Source organism: Corythoichthys intestinalis, chromosome 18, assembly GCF_030265065.1.
Source record: "Corythoichthys intestinalis isolate RoL2023-P3 chromosome 18, ASM3026506v1, whole genome shotgun sequence".
Taxonomy (NCBI): Eukaryota; Metazoa; Chordata; class Actinopteri; order Syngnathiformes; family Syngnathidae; genus Corythoichthys; species Corythoichthys intestinalis.
Genome location: NC_080412.1, coordinates 47054217 through 47076737, shown reverse-complemented (window position 1 = coordinate 47076737; position 22521 = coordinate 47054217). Strand labels below are relative to the sequence as shown.

Here is a 22521-nt window from a genome sequence, read left to right as displayed (position 1 = left end):
TGTTTTTTTTTCATTGCAAGCCAAATGAATGAAGATATTACTACCAAAGCATTTGTAATTGCAATCATTTTCTGGGATAAATTGAGCATTATCTGACAGAATTGCAAGGGTGCCAATACTTTTGGCCAGCACTGTATCTAAACATTTTTTAAACAAAATACTGTCTTTATTCATTGTATTTAATTGAAAAAAAAATTTTTTTTTTTAAATGTTTGAAGCGCAAAGTATCAAGGGATCACTGTAAGACGTACCTAAAAGCCTTCAATTTCCAACGCGCCTTACATATGGATCGGTATTGGTTCATTGTGACATGACCTTCCCTTTAGCACAGCTTCATCTAGTGGATGCATAACGCAACCCCAACCGCTACTCTATGACATATGAAAACAGTTTAAAAATAGGCCATTTATGAAGGTGCGGAAAATACGGAATCTGAAAAGTCAATTGGCACTCTTGCAATTTATGACTTCATGAGTTCAAAATGGCAAATAAAATGGCTCAAAAAGGTACTCTGCATTTGCATTTATAAAAGGTGTTCTGAGCTGCTCAATTTAGTTGAAACAAGATATGAGCTCGCCCAATAAAACACAATAATTCCGCTTTCATGCCAGTTGAGCAGTGTTGTGACTTGATCCACTTGTCTTAAGGTCATCAGTGCAATTGATTCAGTGTTCTTACTGTTAACGGAACACTGTTCTTTTTTTCTTCACGCCAAGATTTACTTGGAATGTGTGGCTATAAAACTAGCGGGAGGGAGGGAAGGGGAGGGATGGCACGCAAACGTTGAGCCAAATGCCAGAAACAACCGTGACAGCAGCCTTGCAATCTGATTGTTTCATATGAAGAAACATTTAGGCAGTTTGTTTTCACCTTCGCATAAACAGACAGACAGACAGCTGACCCAAAAAATTGGCTTTGTCTTTTTTCATGGAAAAAAAACAAAAGCCACCCCCCAAAAAAGCATTTGGGCTACACACATTCATTTTTTTTTTTTTTAACCTTTTTGGATGATTATGCACACTAATTTGATTATAATAAAAAAAAAAAAAAAAAATCACCATTGAGAAAAATAATCTCGCCTGCGAAAATTCCTCATTAAAGTGTAATCCCACTTGAAAATCGGTGAAATTTTGGCATCTTCAGTTTGTCACGATTGGCTCAAGTGGAATTTCGCTTTAAATGCATTCAGAGCATCACCGTGCGGTTTGGCCGGCTTTAGATGAAAACTAGCTCGTGTGCACGCTAACCCTAGTTTGACTAGAATTTACATGAAAAGCGAGCCGCATATTGTGAAAGATGACATTTTAGTGAGTTAACACATCAGCAGCAGCATCATGTAAAGCCGCCCAAAAAGGCCCAACCCTAAACAAACTCAAGGTGCATCATTTTAAAAAACGCAGCTTCCACTGTATTTACATATACACGTTTTCACACAAAAAGCTCGCTATTCAAAGACATTGCCAGCAGTAACCACTGGTTTTTGGCCAATCCAAGTGTAAAAGTGAGAGCGCACGTGTGCTGCAAGGCACAGCCAAACTCCATTGGATAATCATACACTCTCACAATAAAAGCCAAACACGGTACTAAACACGCTTTCTTGCATTCGACCTCTCCATTTTAACGATTTGACATGGATGTTGTTTTTTTTTTTTTTCAACAATCCATGGAAATATAACAAGAAATGCTTTGTGCAAACTGACAGTAAACTTTTACAAAAGGAAAATTCTCCGTTTCCAGTCATCAATTTAAAGCAACACTTAGTAACTTTTCAGTTTTGGGCCATTTTAGCGACACCGCAGGACAAAAGCGCAAGTTTTTTGCCTTAAACAAGCAGAGGCAGTGAGAACCAAAAGTGGTATTTGCCATTTGGCTAAATGGATTTTACCATGTTGCAATTTTTTGCCATGTGGCAAAATTGATTTTGCCATGTGGATTTTTTTTTTTTTTTTTTTTTGCCATTTGGCAAAATGGATTTTGGCATGTGGCATTATTTTTGCCTTGTGGCAAAATGGATTTTGACAAGTGGCATTTTTTTGCCATGTAGCATTTTTTTTTGCCATGTGGTAAAATGGATTTTGCCATATGGCATTTTATCTTTGCCATGTGGCATTTTTTTGCCAGGTGGCAAAATGGATTTTGAAATGTGGCAAATTTTATCCGAATTTGGCAAAATGGATTCTGGTTTGTGGCAATTTTTTTTTTTTGCCATGTGGCGAAATGGATTTTAACAAGTGGCATTTTTTTGCCACGTAGCATTTTTTTTGCCATGTGGTAAAGTGGATTTTGACATGTGGCATTTTTTCTTTGCCAGGTGGCAAAATGGATTTTGAAATGTGGCGTTTTTTCTTTGCCATGTGGCATTTTTATTGCCAAGTGGCAAAATGGATTTTGACAAGTGGCATTTTTTTGCCATGTAGCATTTTTTTCCCATGTGGTAAAATGGATTTTGCCATGTGGCATTTTTTCTTTGCCATGTGGCATTTTTTGCCAGGTGGCAAAATGGATTTTGAAAGGTGGCATTTTTTTCCGTATTTGACAAAATGGATTCTGGTTTGTGGCATTTTTTTTTTTGCCATGTGGCAAAATGGATTTTGACAAGTGGCATTTTATTGCCATGTAGCATTTTTTTGCCATGTGGTAAAATGGATTTTGCCATGTGGCATTTTTTCTATCCTATGTGGCATTGTTTTGCCAGGTGGCAAAATGGATTTTGAAATGTGGCATTTTTTTCCGTATTTGGCAAAATGGATTCTGGTTTGTGGCATTTTTTTGACATGTGGCAAAATGGATTTTGCCATGTGGCATTTTTCTTCACCATGTGGCATTTTCTTGCCATGTGGCAAAATGGATTTTGAAATGTGGCCCTTTTTTCCGCATTTGGCAAAACGGATTCTGGTTTGTGTTTTTTGGGGGTGGGGTGGGTATGTGGCATTTTATGGGGGTATATGGCAGTTTTGCAGGCCATGCACGGCCATGCTATTGACGGCTATGCACGTCCAAATTTTCCATTCAGTTTAAATAGCAGAAAAACGTGTGTAGCTGTGATTTTTGACCATGCACTATACATTACAGCACATTGACATTCAAATGGCACCCAACTCAGGCTTTGCAATTGACGGCTATGCATGTCCAAATAATCCATTGATTTTAAATGGCAGAAAAACGTGTGGCTCTGATTTTTGGCCATCCACTTACAATTAAAGTGTACTGACATTCAACTGACACCCATGTCAGGTTATGCCATTAACGGCTATGCAAGCATGCAAAAAAATGCCATATGGCAAAATCAATTTTGCCACATGGCAAATACCACTTTTGGTTCTCGGCCCTGTTGTAAACAAGATTGTGTTTCCCATGCGGACCAGCGCATGAGTGCATAGTGTCGTAAAATTCAGATCTACCGCTCGCCAGCAAATGGATTAAATGACATTTTTTCCAGCGGCTGTGTGAAGGATGAATGAGGTAATGAATCCAGTTGTGACTGAATAATAACATATGACGGTTTGCAACCGTGTGGCTAACACCCTTCTTACCTGAACTCGTTAGCATTGACGAGTTCAGTTGGGGGAGTGTAACGCCAGCGAGTGAAAGCAGGGCCATTGCTTATTATTGAGTGTCCTTTTACACTTTTTTTCCTCCTCAGACAAAACTTTTTGTCTCTTTTGTTGCTCTGCCATCTTTGCAGATTTTGCTCGAAAGCGTTCGCATCGACTTCAGTCTTCATAACGTATGGGGAAAGGGGGAAGTTGACGTATAACGTAAGTCAGCACATTTGTAGTTTTTCTTTTTTTTGTACGCGGGGTTCCTGCCACCCTCCTCAAAGTTAATGAGTGCCGGTGAAAGCGATATAGACCCCCGCAAGATATAAAAGAGGTGTCATTCAACTAGTTATCTTTCCACATATTATCACAATTGTTCTGGAAATATTTTATAAAGGTTGAAAAGTTACCTAGTGTTGCTTTAAGGGTCAATACACAGTTTCATACAGTTTCAGTGCTATCTCAGTGTCATAACTGCATTACATTTTCCGTACATGCATTGGAAACTGCTTTAAAACTGTAAATTGTAATATATAATACCTTAAGAGTTGCCGTCCCAGTTTCTTTGAGTGCATTAGTGTGAACTCAGTCCATTTAAGTGCATGTAAAAGTATTCTACGATACAAAATGAGCAATGAACAGCTCCACTGACAATATTGAGGACTTCAGAGCTTATTCTTTTAAGCTAATATTTTATCTAGCCCTGGAATAAATATATTTTTTCAAAAATACGCACCAAACAACTGATAAAGTTGCATTTCAGATCGGGCCAGGTAGATTTGAACACCCAAGTTTTAGTGTTTTTTTTCCGAGTAAAAATGAAGACAAGCTAATTTCGAATCATTAAAAACACTCGAGTGCCGTCTCTAAAAGCACAAGATAGATCCAAAGTGCTACTGTACATATATATATATATAATACTATTTTTACAACAAATCCAAGAAAAATATACATGACTGTTCCAATTAAGTGAAGGGAAATGTGATGTATCATGACCGTTTTGTTTTTTTTTTGGCATTATTTAGCAGCTTATAAATGACTGAAATAATGGCTTTTGCGTGATTGTTATGTACATATCGACATGTGCACCCGGACGCGAGACAAATCTCTTTTTGGCTCGCTTTTGTGCACTGTCAAATTCTACCAAAATAGTGGCTTTGTGAAAGTGAGAAAATAGATCTCTGTAGATACTGAGAGATAGTGCTTTACGTTGGAAAGTAGGAGGCTTCGACGACAGAGACGTTCGTCGAAGACGACTAAAGCGTGAGGTCATTCAGATATAATAAGGCCATTAAATATCATAGTTCATGCTCGGAGGTATGCGTGTCCCTCCCTTTTACTCGTCTTAGAAACAAATGCACAGGAAAGTATTTACAGCAGAGGCAAAGCTCAAGAAAGTAGTTATTCAGAGGTTTCAGCACTGCACCACAAAACATTTGTGATGCATTTCACAGCGCGTCTAACATGACCTGAACAGGAACGTCGTAAAAGCCAATCGGTTCAAGCCGTGTTCGCCGGCTGCTTTGTTTTTAGTTTGGTACCGGTTAACCGATGCATAGACTTCGCTATCAGTTGACGAGACAGACATTGCGCCACGGCTTCCCGTAGGGGTCCGGGGCAGGCAAAGCGTCACGGCAGCTGTCACTGCAATAAACCCTGACTCCAGATTTAGGTTGAAACAGGACTAAAGTTTTAGCAGGCAAGCAGGCAAGAATGTCTCGAGAGGGATTTGGACAAAGATTCAAGGTAATTATTAGAGGTGGGAATCTTGGGGCACCTAACGATTTGATTATGATTCCGAGGCTACAATTCGATTATAAATCGATTATTGATGCCCCCCCCCCCCGCTTTTAATGTTTCGTACATTAGTTCCAAAATTGTTAAAAATCCTCTCAGGATAAACCAAACTACTATTTCAGTATCAAGTTAACAGCTCAAAACAGTAAATAAAATACTCAAGTCCCCATTCTATATCAGCAACTTTAAACTACATTCAATTCATGTTGTGAATCAACCGTTAAAGTTGTTAAAATTGCTCCCGATTCAATGATTTCCCTTTTATCTGTCGACATGTGAAAGGTTTAAAACTGTTTAAAAGTCAAGATTTTTGACCATTTAGGAGTAATTAAGATAAAAATTAGTTTATCACAAGTGAGTACACCCCTCGCATTTCTGCAGACATTTAAGTATTACTTTTCATGGGACAACACTGACAAAATGACACGTTGACACAATAAAAAGTAGTCTGTATGCAGCTTATTTAAGAGTGTTCATTTTGTTTGGACTTTAATTTAAAATCCTCCTTCTTACATTTAAGACCATTAACGGCTTGGGGCCATCTATCTCACCGATGTTCTGGTTCCATACCACCCCAACAGAACACTGTTCTCAGAATGCAGGGTTTCTAAAAGTACAGTCGGAGCTAGAGCCTTTAGCCACCAAGCTCCTGTTTTATGGAATCAGCTTCCAGCTAGTATTAAAGAAGCCGAGACAGTCTGTACATTTAAGATTAGACTAAAAAGGTTCCTATTCGACAAAGCTTATGGTCAGGCTAGTTGAAATCGGACTAGACTCACAGTTCAGTCTAAGCTGCACTAGAAGCTACAATGCTGGGGGAAGTACAGCCACTGAGTGCTATCTCTTTTTTCTTACTCTACCTACCTCTTGTCTTACTTTATTTCTATTTTCTAATTTTAATATCTAGTTGACTAGTCACTTCATCACTAGTCACCTGGTGTCCCCTTTCCGCCCTCCCCTCTGGGGAGGGGCTCTTTTTCAGCTGCAGCCTTCCTGACTACGGACCACTGGCTGGATGGACGTCCTTGTTGCCAAGGTGATGATGCTGGAACTTTTGTTTGGTGCCGTTCCAGTGAGATTTACAAAGATGATTGCCTGAAGAAGACATCAAAATTCCCTCAGTCCTTGATGATATGGGGCTGCATGTCAGGCAAAGGCACTGGGGAGATGGCTGTGGTTAAATCTTGAAAATCTTGAAATCTTAAAAATGATGAAGAATACTCATCAAGTCAATGCCTCAGAGACTGCAAGCTGTCATAAAAGCCAGAGGTGGTGCTACTAAATACTAGAGATTTAGATATTTCTTTGTTTGTTTCTCATGATTCCATATTTTTTTCCTCAGAATGGAACGATTCATATATATTTCCCTGCACTTGCTCAATGAAATTAACATTTACTGACCACCACAATGTTTTTTTAATTCATTTTATATATACTTTAAAAAAAAATGTTTTTTTTGTTTTTTTTTAAACATTGACACCTTCTTAGAACAATATCTCGATTCTTGGCAGGAGCATATCGATAACCTTTTGGCATACAAAGTATCACGATATATCACCATTTCGATATTTTGTCACACCCCTAGTGGTGGCCACACAAACTATTGACAGTTGACATGTTCTATGTTAATATTGACAACTTTCACTTAGGTGTGTACTCACTTTTGTTGCCAGGGGTTTAGATATTAATGGCTATATTTCGAGAGGAAAATAAATGAACTCTATTATATACAGGTAAGCTGCACACAGACTACTTTTCATTGTGCCAAAGTGTCATTTTGTCAGTGTTGTCCCATGAAAAGATATACTTAAATATCTGCAGAAATGCGAGGGGTGTACTCATTTTCGTGATACACTGTATATGCTTAAGGGTTTTAGGTCGCTAACAGCTTTGGTTTTGAAAATAGGCCCCGGACGGAGCGGCCCGCGCCTTGTTTCCCGTCAACTGATAGTGAAGTCTGTGGTCTGACAACCTATAGATAATTTGATTTTGTACGCCATTTAAAATGGAAACTGGGTCCCTGGTCAGATATGAAAGATGCATTGTGAAACACATTCAGTAAAGTTGTTCCCTTTTACTAATGTGCAACACGTCATATGAACGCGCAGCAGTCTACGTGAAACATTTTACAATTGTACTTTTTAAAAAAAAAATGTCAGACAAACTTTATCTATGCGGTTACCTTAATGTCATCTTGCTGGTGATTTTGCACCAGAGACATTAAATAAAAATAACTCCTGAGGGCAAACGTTGCGCATTGGGCAACATTTATCAAGTGCCTTGACAATCAAAATACCTCTACCCTGCCTCAGTGACAAGACCTTAAATTTGTAACAATGACAGCTGCCAGTTGTTGGGGGTCTGTCAAATGAGGGTTCTTCTCCATCACCGAATGGACCACGTAGGCCGGAAAAATGTTGCAAAGGTTCCGATACGTTTGATATTGGTGGTCTGGGATGACGTACCGTTCTTGGTGTTCGGCCGCCGCCGCCGCCGCCGAGGTCTCCCACGGCGAGCTCCAAATCTGCTCCATTTTGTCCGGCATGCTGCGGACCATGACCCGCTCGCAGCACGGCATCAGGCTGTTGCTCAGCGGGTACGAGTGGTAACCGTAGGACTCGTTCCCGCAGGGCAGAGGGTCCCAGCTGGCGTGCTGTTCGCGGCACAGCGGCGGTCGCCTCTGTCTCATCGGGTTGCTGTCGTACAGCCGGGAGTCGGAGATGCTGTCCATGCGGGTCATGCCCAGCGAGCGCGCCGGCTGCGGCGGTAGGACGTTGGGGACGGCCGGGTAGTCCCCCGGGCAGCTGGACCTGGCCCCCACCGGCACGTGCTGGATGCGCGGGGCCAGGTGAGGGGCGGTCTGCTGCTTCCGCGGACCCTGCTTGCTCTCCTCCGCCCCGTAACTCTGCACCCTGCCGAGCGCTTCGTGTCGAAAGCCGTGGGAGAAAGCTTGCATTCTCCCCGCGCCGGGCGACTGCTGCTGCTGCTGCTGCTGCTGCTGCTGCTGGCACTTCACGCCTTCCTCCAGGCTGCCTTCCAGAGAGCTCGGGTACACGTCGCCGTAGGAGGAGAAAGAGTCGCTGTTGGAGTGGCTGAGGCAAGATTCCGGGCAGTGGCTGCGACTTCTCTGGCACACCACGTGCTCGTGCTCCACGCTACAGAAACTGTCCACGTTGTGCATACTGCTCATGCTCATGTTGGAAAAGTCGCTGTGCAGCGAATAATAGCCGTGGTCGCTGACCGAGTCGTACTTGGGGTACGGCTCGCCATACGTGACCGAAGCACCGTGACTGTTGGTGACCAAAATGGGAGGGTACTGCACGCTGGACATGTGCTCCAGCGAACTGTGGGAGAACTGCAAAGAACCCGGCACGGGGCTACTGGCCGATCGCGTGTTCAAGGCCCCGGCCGCGTGGCTCTTGGCGGGCTGCATGGTGGGCACGCTGAGAGCGGTCACAAGGGAAGGCACTGAATTTGTCTCAGACTTCCTCACCGCCGACAGGCTATCCGGAGACTCGCAGGCCACCGAGCGAATGCTCGGGTCCGACTGTCGTTTAGGCGCCACGCGCTTGGCCTCGGAGTTGCCGTCCCTGTTGGCCGCCGCCGGACCGGCGCCGCATTTGGCCAAGGCCCCCTCGCTCATGGTCTTCACCGCGGACAGTTTGGCGAAGGCCCGCAGTTCGTCGGCTACCGAGCGCAGCGGCTGGTTAACTCGCTCCGGATGATAGTATTTGCACTTGTGTCCGTACGTGCATTTTTTGCCTTGTCGGAGAAACGAGAACTCCGGTCAACAACCGCGGAAGCGTTCGAGGGAACCTCGGACTGAAAGACTTGTAGGCTTTAATTAGCCACAATTGTTCTCTTTTACTAAAATAAGATTATTAGAAACACCTAAAAATTTGCCATTGATTTCAAAAGCTAGAATACTTCGTACATGTTTTGACCTACGGAGGGCGCCATGTTTTATAGTTTGTCACCGTCACTAGATGAACACTACCGGTGTTCTGCAATTCCCTCTACGCGGCGAGACGTCCAACACGTGCGAGGACTTCCTATTTGTGCTTCTTTGAGTCTTTTATTAACTTTTAATTGCCTCAAAATACTTTATGCATGTGTTTTCTTGTGGTAGCTTTAAAGCAAATTGTTGATCTATAGACTACATTAGTCACGTAGCGTATTTAAACCCAACCTTATTTGATATTACAACATTTAAGTATTTTCTTTAAGTGCCTATGACAGCAAAACACATGTTTATTTCATATTTCACATTGTATTTTATGCTCCTGAATGAAATGGACCGCTTGGATGTGTGTGGAAGTGATTGATTTACATATTCAATTTTTTGAAAATGAGTGACTTACTGGATTGAGGAGGAATGCGAATGTGACGTCACACGGGTCAGCATCACACAATACACCATTGCTTTTTAGAGTGCAGATGGACTGCGGATTCAGCTGATTTTGCGGATGAATTTGTTTATTTTTTCGTATGACGCCAGCCAAATGTGCTGCAGGATTTTGTTGCTGCACCAGGGAGAGGCGTGAGCCTCTTTGGGTTAGAAAAGTGGAGACTGGCCAAAACAAGTCCGGCAACTGTGGTACCATTGGACTTACAAGGAAGTGAGTAAACATGGTGTTTTGTATCATGTCAAATACTGGGATCATGGCACACGTTTTAACAAGGAGTTGGCTCGCATTTTGTGGCTCACAATGCTCCTTGTCCACCAAGAAGGCCACTCGGCCAACGACTGGCAGCTAACCCCCATCGGTCCTATTCGGCTTATGCTCGTGTAGCCCCCCGCTCTAGTCTGCGGTTCTTCATATCGTCTAGACTTCCAGCCCCCTCTGCCCTTTTCATTTGCCTGGCAATAGACCACTATCCTAGGGTTGGGCTCGGGCAGCCACGCGTTCCTTCGACATCAGCCGGTTTGTCTGGCGGTCATTCTCCAGCTGCTTCCCTTGCAACGAGCACTCCTGCCAGCAGGAGGGGAACCACAAGCCGAAACTTGCTCGCCGCCAGATTTTGGCCGATCGGTGAAGGCTGTCACCCTCGCCACGGTGTGTGACATGAGTTGGGGTAGTTTTGTGGTATTTTTCGTTTTCGAAAGGAGAAAAAGATTGGAACAGCCACTCGGCGGTCATTCTCCAGCTGCTTCCCCAGCAAACGATCTCTGCCCGCACCAGGGGTACGACGTGCTGTAATTTTCTCGCCGTCGTGGGGTTGGCCGATCGGCGAAGACAATCAACCCCGCTGCCGTGTGACATGTTCCGGGGTAGCTTTGTGTAATTTTTTTCAAAAGGCGAGAATAAGACTTGGAAACGCCACTCGGTTCGTGTTAGTAAGTCGGCTGTCACGCCACCTGTTTTGTTTACACTCTTTCCTTCGTCTCCGAAGCCGGGGCAGGGAAATGACAAAAGCCGGACTAACTCCAGTGGCATAAAATACCGTTCGGGAGAGGAAGAAGGCGGCAATTTTGACCATTATGAAGTAATTTTGCCATGTCGTACTGAACAAATGCATTTTTAATATTTTATATTCCATTTAGCACAAGACTTATTTGTCACGACCTTACCATTAATTTAGCAATTGGGGAAAAAAATACTTCGATAAATAGAATATCCAGTAAAAATATTGGAGTAGAGAAATTTAAACAATGACATTTTGTGGCTCTTTTCGTCGCATTTTCCTCATTCTGAATCTTCCCCCTCAATATGCTGAATTCTAAATCAGATAAAATCGTGACCCTGCCGACGTCATCCTCCAGCTGGGGACGCTAGAGCGCTGTAATGACAGGCAGGGCTAAACGGCAGATTAAAACACTTCATTTCTTGTCACCTTCGCTTTGCCATATTGTTGCACATAGTCGAATCGTCTGAAAATATGATTCTAATTCACATAATTATGGTATTTAAGATTTTTTTTATGCTGTCACAGGCAATGAAATATGTTCTGTCTGTATGCATCTAAACAAAACAAACTCAAAGCGCACAGTAGGACTTTGGGTGTCAAATTTGCCTATTTTGCCGGTGTAGCACAACGCCAGTTTTGTCATACTCTCGTCTCATCCCGTCTTTCCTGTTCATTTTGCTTTTGCTGCTCATTTTGCGAAATATCGACAGTGCGGTCATGCTCATTAATGTTCGGTTCGAATTGAAAGGGTTGAACAGATGTTAATGTTGCTAGTGTCATAATCTGGAAGCTCAGCAGCGTCCCCCAGTGACGTCACCGCCCTGCAACGTCAACAACAATGGCGACCTACTAGTTAAACTAATTGTACAAAAACGAAAACATCAAGAGGGGGTTTAACATCAAATTATTTTAACACATAACGTTTATCTTTTAAGAACTACAAGTCTTTCTATCCGTGGTTCCCTTTAAGACCTACAAAGATGAACTGACTCACCGTAGGGGCAAGGTTGTTTTTTATGCTCCGGGACAACGGGACGCCTACGAAGAAAATTTTCCAAGCTCGGACCGTGTCTTCCCAGCGGGTCATCGGGTGGCATAAATCTAAAAACGTGAAAAAGCTCCTTTAAAGCTCGTTTGGCAATTGCGACAAAAATAGCGAAAGCTGTAAACTATTTAGCATAACAACAACAACAAAAAACGGGAACATAGCTCCTTACTTGTCATTGACGAATGAATACATTAGGAGACGTTCCTCGATGAACTTCTTCCACTCTGGTTTTTCATTTTGCAAGTCTCTGTAGTTGTCGTTTGACACAATAATTCCATCAGAATCATAAGCCAGCTTCACTATGAAGCGATCGTCGTAGCACACCACCCTTCTGCCTTGGACCCTCCGAGACGGGGTGAAAACCAGGATCTTCTCTTTTTCTAACTTGCGTAATATTTCTTGATCTGTCCGGGAATGGCCTATTGTTAAACTCGCTCAGACATGTTTATTGCCGCTTAACAGAACAATAACCAAAAATGATATTAGCAACCTTACCTGTAATGAGCGCATCAGGCCTCGACTGCTCTTTTCTCCATGCTGGGACAAAGACAGTGATGTCTTTGTGCCCCTTTTCCAGGAACCATTCTACAGCGAGTTGAATACCACGGCAGGAGAAAACCTCTTTGTTTCCATGGCTGAAAACCAAAAACAAGATACAATCAACCTTAGATCAGTCCTGAAGAGGCTTGGCCTTAAATAGAAGGGAGTCCTCAGGTTACGATGTCCTTGACCTACGACGTTTCGACGCCCCAAAGACCAACACTTCTAGCTATACCGGTCCAGCCAAACGAAAAGAAATTACCGTGAAAACAAAGCCGGACACGATCGGAGAAAGGAGAGAAAGACCGACCAACATCGGTAAAGATATGCTGCGTTCAGGGCAAAGTTAAACTGTCGCGGGAAAACAACAAAAAGCAGATTTGTGTTTACAGCTGAAACCAAATAACTTTGGCTTTGTTGTTGCAGACAGCATTGGCTTTATACTTTGCAAAATTTACAATATAAAATAAATGTTAGCTGCACATTTTTTTTTGCTTTTAGCCAAGAATCGAGACTGTTTTACATCCATATCTATTAAGAATTCAGGGATTTCAGCATTTATTCACAAGAACTTTCAACAGAAAAAGCTGTTTTACTTTTGGCAGCCGCTAATTTCCTAACCGACTAGCCTCATAGTTTGCAATATTCACGTAAATTAACGCTACCTGCACGTTTTGTTTTTTGTTTTTAACCAAGAATCGAGACTGTTTTACATCCATATCTATAAAGAATTCAGGGATTTAAGCATTTATTCACAAGAATTTTAAACGAAAAAAGCTCTTTGTTTACATTTCGTGGCAATGAATTCCTTACCGACTAGCCTCATAGTTTGCAATATTTACGTTAAAAAAATGCTACCTGCACGGTTTTGTTACTTTTAACCAAGAATCGAGACTGTTTTAAGTCCATATCTATCAAGAATTCAGGGATTTCAGCATTTATTCACAAGAATTTTCAAAGGAAAAAGCTCTTTGTTTACATTTGGCAGCCGCTAATTACCAACTAGCCTCATAGTTTGCATTATTTATGTAAATTAATGCTACCTGCACGTTTTTTTTTGTTTTTAACCAAGAATCGAGACTGTTTTACATCCATATCTATAAAGAAGGGATTTAAGCATTTATTCACAAGAATTGTAATGGGAAAAAGCTCTTTGTTTACATTTGGCGGCCACTAATTTCCTTACCGACTAGCCTCAAAGTTCGCAATATTCACGGAAAATAAATGCCACCTGCACGGTTTTGTTGCTTTTAACTAAGAATCGAGACTGTTTTACATCCATATCTATAAAGAAGTCAGGGATTTAAGCATTCATTCACAAGAATTTTCAAAGGAAAAAGCTCTTTGTGTTTCCACTCGTTCAGCTTTGACGGAGATTGTTTCCCTATGAATCGGGCCCGTGCCCCGTCAATACATTATGAATTCTATGACTAGTTTAAGGAAAAGTCATTCGATTGCAATGTTTCCCAATACCCGAGTGCGTACTGATCTATTGGTTTTGTCGTGAGCGTCTTACCTCATTGCCACATTCGATCCATCAATGACAACAGGCCTGAGGTTATCAAAAGGGTCGGCTAATTCCTCTTCCACAGACACCTCGGGACTCGCGGTCTCTTTAACACAGGGGGTGAGCGACAGCAGCGTGGCGGCTGCGCCGGAAGGTTGACTTTCAGGCTCCACTTTGCTTCCCAGCCTTACCAGCTCGGCGAGAATGTCATTAATGAGCGCGGCGGCCCCCAGTTTGTTGAGCACCATCTCCACCTGCTCTCCCGAGTAGCCTAGCTTCAAGGCAAAGTCCATTTTTGTCTGGTACTCCCTCTCGCCGGCCGCTTTGAGGGCCGACCCGGGACCGGCGTCATCGTCGCGGGAATCGCGCACCGTGCTACTCTGAGAAAAACTGGGCTGATCCAGGCACGGAGAACGACACAGTTGGCGATGGGGCTTGGTCACCACCAGGGGCTCCCACTTCTTACGGTCGACATTCCGCCGCCGCTCTTCGCCGTCGCTTTCCGAGCCGCTGCCGTCCTCGGGCTCGTCGGCGGCATTTCGATCCCCGCTCGAGTCAATTTTCTCCCTGCATGGGTGCTTTTCCATTTTGAGTCTCTCCGACGCAGAACATACTGTCACGTTCTCCTCGACACTTTGGATTCACACCCCATGCTTCTTCCTCACCTCATCCGCCGCCAGGGACTCTCATTCATCGCACGACTTTTAAGGCGCCTTAAGTCGGACTGAGGGATTGCGCTCTTTGCTGTGTCAACTACTCAAACCTGAAAGAGTTTAGACAACAAAAAATAAGGAATATTTGTCATAGAGCGGAACTTCAACATATGAACTCACAAAACCGCTACATTAAAAATACTTTGATCCAAAAAAAGAGGCCTCAAAAGTTGACAGAAAAACAGTAATATCTATGGGAAGAGATTTGTTCAAAAATATTGCTACAAATACATCCGCGATTCACACGTTTTGTCGAGCCACAAATATGTCCAAGATTTTTACATGTGTCTTCAAGATCCACAAATATATCTGTGATTTTCACATGTTTTTTTCTCCACAAATATATCCAGGAAATTCATGTGTTTTTTCTATGTTGTGTGTGCACTCATCATGAATTATCGTTTGCAAAAATTAGAATTGCATTTGTGAATCAGCGGCCGCGTGCATTTATTTTTGAGACAAACATAACAAGAAATGGTCAAATTTTCACACACAAGCGCATTCGCGAGTCACACGTGTTTTTCGAATCCACAAATATATCTGCGATTTTCACAAATACATTACTGATTTTCACGTTTTTGAGATCCACAAATACGTCCGCGTTTTTCACGTGTTTCTCAAATCCACATATCACATGTTTTTTTTTTAATGATGTGCGTGCAACTACAATGCAATGACTTGACATTTTTAAGTATTCAATTTTGCGTGTGAATTTTTGGAGCTGTTTTTTTCAACAGCAAACACGCACATTTATTTTTGAGACAAACGTCACTCGATGTTTGACCAAGATTTTCTCACACACAAGCCGAGAATTTTCACACGTCTCAAAAAACCTCCACACACACCCAATAGGTGGCAGTAATGAACGCATAGATATAAGATGATATAATAACAATATATATTATGATAATTATATATTATATTATAATAATAGTATAAGATAAGCAGGATTTCTCCAATAGAAGAAACCAAAGAATCCATTATGATGCCATGGATTCGTTCCACAGCCTGAAAATCTACACTAAATCCGTAAAAAATGCTGCTGGCAAATAGCAATTACACAGAGCAAAACAAATAAATTGTGAATACAAATCAGAATGATAGTATAATAAAAGTAATAATACCTGAAATAATGTAACGAATGGTGTTCTAATGTGGCGGATGTGTTTTGCGTGGTGTACCTGAACAAACTGCGTGGCTGACTTGACAGAGGGAGGGAGGACGCTTAAATTTTACATCGAATGTCGAAAGGATCGTGTGTCGAAGCGATCGTATGTTGAGGTACCACTGTATTCCCAAATTCCCAGGTGCAAAGTCAAAAGTGCCCATCAGAGAGATCACATACTGACACCTAGTGGGTGACATTACATCGGGCAACGGATAAACAGGTGTCTTGGGTCCGTGTACCTTTTGGCAATTGGTTTTTCCTTCTAATTTTGGAAAACATAAAACAAGCCCAATTCCATTTTTTGTTTTTATGACCAAAAAAAATGAGAAACGAATCATCTCCAGTTTCCCCAATTAAAAACTGCTCATTCAAAAATTAATCTGGGGCTTTGCCGTGTGGAGATACAGATCTTGGCCCCGCCTAGGTTGGTTTGGGGACATTTCGTGGACAATATCAGGTCACGTCCTGGTGATTTGGGGACATTTGGGGGACACGTCCTGGTCATAGCAGGTTATTTGGGGACATTTGGGGGACATGTCCTAATCATATCAGGTCCTTTGGGGACATTTCGGGGACGTGTCCCGTTCATATCAGGTCATTTGGTGACATTTGGGGGGCGTGTCCTCATCATAACAGATCATTTGGGAACATTTGGGGGACATGTCCTATTGATATCTGGTCATTTCCTGTTGATTGGGGACATTTTTTTTTTTTTGCCATTGAAAATGAATGGGAAATTTGGACGTCCATGGCCGTCAATGGCATCAACTTCCATATGCGTCAATGGAATCGGGGACATTTGGGGGCACGTCCTATTGATACTGGGTCATTTCCTGTTGATTTGGGGACATTTGAGGGGTGTTCCCTGGTCATATCAGGTCATTTGGTGACATTTGGGGGGCGTGTCCTGGCCATTACAGGTCATTTGGAAACATTTGGAGGACATGTCCTATTGATATCTGGTCATTTCCTGTTGATTGGGGACTTTTTTTTTTTGTCATTGAAAATGAAAGGGAAATTTGGACATACATAACCGTCAATGGCATCGACTTACATATGCATCAATGGAATCCAAGTACATCGGCATCAATAGAATCGACATTCATGGCCGTCAATGGCTTTAACCAAAGTAAATGCCATTAGAAATGAATGGGAAATTTGGACGTCCATGGCTGTCAATGGCATCAACTTCCATATGCGTCAATGGAATTGGGGACATATGAGGGTCACGCCCTATTGATATCAGGTCATTTCGTATTGATTTGGGGACATTTGAGGGGTGTGCCCTGGTCATATCAGGTCATTTGGTGACATTTTGGGGGCTTGTCCTCGTCATAACAGGTCATTTGGGGGCCATGTCCTATTGATATCTGGTCATTTCCTGTTGATTGGGGACATTTTTTTTGCCATAGAAAATGAATGGGGAATTTGGACGTCCATAGCCGTCAATGGCATCGACTTACATATGCATCAATGGAATCCAAGTATATTGGCATTAATAGAATCGACATTCATGGCCGTCAATGGCTTTAACCAAAGTAGATGCCATTAGAAATGAATGGGAAATTTGGACGTCCATGGCCGTCGATGGCATCAACTTCCATATGCGTCAATGGAATCGAGGACATTTGAGGGGCACGTCCTATCGATTTCAGGTCATTTCCTGTTGATTTGGGGACATTTGAGGGGTGTGCCCTGGTCATATCAGGTCATTTGGTGACATTTGGGGGGCTTGTCCTCATCATAACAGGTCATTTGGGGGACATGTCCTATTGATATCTGGTCATTTCCTGTTGATTGGGGACATTTTTTTTGCCATAGAAAATGAATGGGGAATTTGGACGTCCATAGCCGTCAATGGCATCGACTTACAAATGTATCAATGGAATCCAAGTACATTGGCATCGATAGAATCGACATTCATGGCCGTCAATGCCTTGAACCAAAGTAAATGCCATTAGAAATGAATGGGAAATTTGGACGTTCATGGCCGTCAATGGCATCAACTTCCATATGCGTCAATGGAATCGGGGACATTTGGGGGGCACGTCCTATTGATATCGGGTCATTTCCTGTTGATTTGGGGACATTTGAGGGGTGTGCCCTGGTCATATCAGGTCATTTGGTGACATTTGGGGGGCATGTCCTGGTCATAACAGGTCATTTGGGGACATTTGGGGGACATGTCCTATTGATATCTGGTCATTTCCTGTTGATTAGGGACTTTTTTTTTTGCCATTGAAAATGATTGGGAAATTTGGACGTCCATAGCCGTCAATGGCATATCAGGTCATTTGGTGACATTTGGGGGGCGTGTCCCCATCATAACAGGTCATTTGGGGACTTTTGTTTTTTTGCCATTGAAAATGAATGGGAAATTTGGATGTCCATGGCCGTCAATGGCATCGACTTACATATGCATCAATGGAATCCAAGTACATTGGCATCTATAGAATCGACATACATGGCCGTCTATGGCATTAACCAAAGTAAATGCCATTGAAAATGAATAGGAAATTTGGACGTCCATTATAAGTGTCAATGGAATCGGGGAAGTTGAGAGGGTTATTATTGGAGGGTTATGTGCCGCAGATAAGTAACAGGTACTGTTAATTACACAAATTAGAGAAGCATCACATGATTTTTCAATACTTTTGTCCGGCCCATTTTTGGAGTTTTGTGTAAAATGATAATGATTTCATTTTTCCCCAGTCTCCTTTTGTGTTTTTTCATTGCAAGCAAAATAAATGAAGATATTACTACCAAAGCATTTGTAATCCTTTTCTGGGAGAATTGCAGGTTTGCCAATACTTTCGGCCAGCACTGTATATCTTTTGGGATGCACAGTATCACGATATATAACAATTTCGATATTTTGTCGCCCCCCCCAATCCGAATCCAATACTACAACGTAGCTAATGTCATTTTGCAGTGTGGGGCTAATATGCATTCACAATAGTGTTGCATTAATGAACACGTTCGTGTCGTTGGTATGCAGTGAGAATATTACCCAAGGACCAAATGACAAAAAATATGAATATTCAGACAGCCACGACAACACCGTTCTGCATAAAATTTGCCTGAAAGCCGCGCAGTTTCACTCAATTTCACTTTTCAATCAAAGTAGTGTTTCATAATAGCTTGTATTTACGCAGTAGAACAACAAAATTCAGTCTCACTATTCTCAATACTGTAAAGAATAAAACACCAAAAAATATCCATGTGACTTTGCTCTGCACTGGTTTTGAAAAAACGCAAATAAAAGGGGGAAAAAAGCAGGCACGGTTTGTTAATGTACTGCAGAAAAGCCCTCGCCTTGACGCACAAAAGCAACATTGAAGGCAGACACGCATGAGTGCATAGAACCTGAGACAGTGTGGGCTGATCAGTGTGCTGCGAGCTCTCTCAAAGAGTGAACATTGCTTGGCAACTAATCTGTTGTGGACACTAAATGTACTTCTCGCAGTAGAACACGTTTCTTTAAACGGCAAAATCTTCATGGCGGTAGTAACGAGGCGAGCCGGTCTAGGGAGAGCGCAGATACGACACTGCCGAATTCGAGAGGCGCAGCCCATGATGTGTGTTGCCTAGCAACACAGCCGTGTCATCAGCTAACTCCTTTGTACAAGTCACGACTAAAGCAAACACGGCTCATCATCTCTCTTCGGGCGAGCAGTAAATGCACAACACTTACAGCTAACCTACTCTTTGCACTTAAACTCTTGGGGAAGCAGATTCCTTCATAAAAATGGGAGATACTCCGTAGACAAATAATTAAAATGATCATAAATCTAGTCCTTAAAAAAAAACAAAAAAACAATTACTGCCATTAACAGCAATAGATGTCCACTTCATTTGAACTAGCAGAGGCTAATTGCTGACTATTCCAACTCTTTAATTGTTTAGAGGCATCGTTAAGCTTTTTTTTTAGCCTAAAAAATATCCTTATTGATTTTTCCATTTGAATGTTTTAACTTTTTTTTTAATTAACAGAACTTTGTTGTCATTGTCAGCAAGAATATTGTCAACAATGAAATTTGATGTGGCATTCCAGTTTAAAAATATGTATTAAATATAAAAAAAAATAGAATACATAATAGGAAAATATACACTCAAAAACTGAAAATATTTTCAATTTTAATTCATTTAGGAAAATGTAATTTTTTTTAAACGAGGGGAAAAAAGTCCATATTCTATTCAATTTTTAAGTACATCTTTTCTACTAAAGCAAAAATATAAGATTCAATAAAATTGGATATTTAATAACTGCTTTTACTCTGTGAAAAAAAACGATACAGTAGTTTCACAGTGACACAATATTCATACTGCAACTTAGCTGTTTTTTGTTCCAATGCACAAAAGTTTATGAAGTCCAGCGTAATATAACGTTAATTAACATGTTATTTATATATGAGCTGGATCCCAGAGTTCCCATCTGTGATTATTGATTCAAAATGAATGTTTATGGAAGCACTACTGTTTAATGAGTTAAACAATATTCATGTGTAGTTTTGGTGTAAAATGCTGCATCAGTCTTTTAAGGCGATTAAAATGGAGCAAACCATCCAATAATTTACAATAGATACTCAGAATAAGTTTAGATTGGAAAAGACGGTAGACCATACGCATATGTTCTGTTTCATGGCAACAAGTGAAGAGGTCCTCGAAGCCATCCTGTGACCCCGAATGTGTTTAGAATACCTCTCTTCACTATTAAGTGTCCTATAAAGTGAGTTTCTACTTTGTAGTGCTGTTTGAACAAGTAGTGAGTACATGCTATCCCATATCGTTTAGTGCCCTCAGCTTATCCCACAATGCAGCTTGAAAATATGTAAATATTGTTAACAATTATGTGCTTCTAATATTTTTGGTGCATACAGCACTGTTTGAAACTGTAACATATATGAGCATGTTCTTGAATGAAAACCTCTGCCAGTGTCAATCAAAACTTACCTTAAGTCATCTTCCAACAACATGACACGAACGCTGAATAATTGCTCTTAATTGGTGCAAAAAAAAAGAAAAATACCAACAACAACAAAAAAAAAAGAAAGAAAGAAATATAAGTAGATTCGCCTCACATTTCAAGCCAACACTCCTAAAAAATTGAAATCCTACCTTAAATTACTAAGTACTAATTTACAGAATTTCAATGAATCCCGGTTTGTACTTTTAATAGAAAAAACTTCAGGGACTTTGATAGCACTCATTTACAAACGTGTTACGCCTAAATATACGTCAACATCAACGTCGTATTATGTCATTCGAAACAAGACCATTAGATAAGTGCTAGACCAACACAGTTCAACTAAACAGAGGCTATTAATGCGATGTCAAGTTGATAAAAGTGGTGGTTTTAACCTCCTTCGTGGCCTGATTAGCCACGGCTAGCGAAGCAGCTCTCTGGTGTCAACATGCTAGCCGCATCCACTAAGCAGGTTAGCTCTTTTTCGAGTAATAGCTCATAAGTAACGCGGTTAGCGGCTAGTAGGTAGACTTTCTCGTTATGCTGTCAACCACGCCAAGTAGTCAGTGCACTCGGTAGTTACTAACATATAACCCAGCCGATAGCTCCCGATGCTAACTTTGACACACGCTTACGAACGTGCGTTAGCGTTTAGCTGACACGCTCGCGCTAACATTTAACTTGAGGTAAAGTCCAAATCCAATCCTATAACGCGGCCGAGTTGCGGTGACGGAGCGGGGCTCGTGTGTGCGAAAAGGCGCAATGCAATCGGAGCGAGTGTCACCGTGCAGAGATAGCGTCGGGCTCACCATGTTGCTGTCATTCTCTTCGGATGTTTGGCTGCCATTGGCGCTGCTGTCTGTGCTGTCGCAGTTTGTTCAAGGTTGCCAGATCACGAGAGGATGCTCACCGATGACACCGCAGCGCATTCCTTCCACGTGAAACGTCGCCAACATGCACAGTCAACCTTTTAAAGGCAGCAAATAGAACTTTTGCAACTCCTGTGATGAACACAGTCATTAATTTGACAGTAGCGTTGTCAATCGCTGCCACTGACGGCGGCAATACATTTTGATTGGGAAAGAATGGTAGGACGTATGTAGCCGTCAATGGCAGCCAATGAGTTAAACATGAAATACACACTCATCCAAGGGCTTAGGCTTGCATAGGGACGTTAGGGACATACTACCAACTTTTCAGGAGGCTCAAATTGTCCCCACCGACCTTTAAGCAACCTTAAATGCATTCTATAAATTTTAGGTTGTCTTCCCATATGTTGTAAGGATAGAATTGACCCTATCATTATTCAGTGAATTATTTTCATTATGTTCAAACTTGTATTTACCCCTTTTCACTTGCTGAAGGCGCCGGTCCATCCCCCCCTCAATTGCACGTTTGATTGGCCGATGACTTGACCCACCCCAGACACGCACTCACACAGCCCCGACAGAAATACATGTCGACAACATGCCGCCTCCTCTGGCCGCCATCGAAGACAAGGGATATTTGAAGTTTTTTTCCACCTGCAGCAGCAGCAGCAGCCACTGTGAGTATTTTAAAAAGACACCAATGTTTTGGAGGTGGGAAACACACCACTAATTTTGCTACTGAAAGTCCGACCTGCATCAGAGTTAGCATAACATTAAACTGTGTGAACTTGCTAACCTGCAAAATTCAAGTAGGAAGCTGCCTAAAAGTGTCTTTTTTGTGTTTTCTACTGTTAACATTAAACGGTGACAAATGTAGTTCTCTGCTGGAAACAATAGAACGAGAAAACCGTGAGAAAGAAGCTTCTTAGCGAGACGGGTGCTGCATAACCTCATATCTTGCTCAC

General features: G+C 41.9%; 1 protein-coding gene across 1 annotated transcript; it reads right to left on the bottom strand.

Annotated features, from left to right (window-relative positions):
- Positions 1-1637: 1637 nt before the first annotated feature.
- Positions 1638-21772, bottom strand: zc3h12b (zinc finger CCCH-type containing 12B). The gene is made up of 6 exons (XM_057820788.1): positions 21497-21772; positions 13850-14603; positions 12289-12428; positions 11963-12197; positions 11740-11846; positions 1638-9098 (listed from the first exon to the last, which is right to left on the bottom strand). Exons 2-6 carry the CDS (start codon positions 14425-14427, stop codon positions 7645-7647), a joined length of 2514 nt encoding a protein of 837 aa, XP_057676771.1. The 5' UTR covers positions 14428-14603; positions 21497-21772; the 3' UTR covers positions 1638-7644.
- Positions 21773-22521: the final 749 nt, after the last annotated feature.

Coding starts and splice junctions, on each gene's coding strand:
- zc3h12b (XM_057820788.1), bottom strand. CDS start 14,427: ATGGAAAAGCACCCATGCAGGGAGAAAATTGACTCGAGCGGGGATCGA. Junction 12,429..13,849: donor GGATCGAATGTGGCAATGAG/GTAAGACGCTCA, acceptor TTTGGTTTTCAG/CCATGGAAACAAAGAGGTTT. Junction 12,198..12,288: donor GCCTGATGCGCTCATTACAG/GTAAGGTTGCTA, acceptor ATTCCCGGACAG/ATCAAGAAATATTACGCAAG.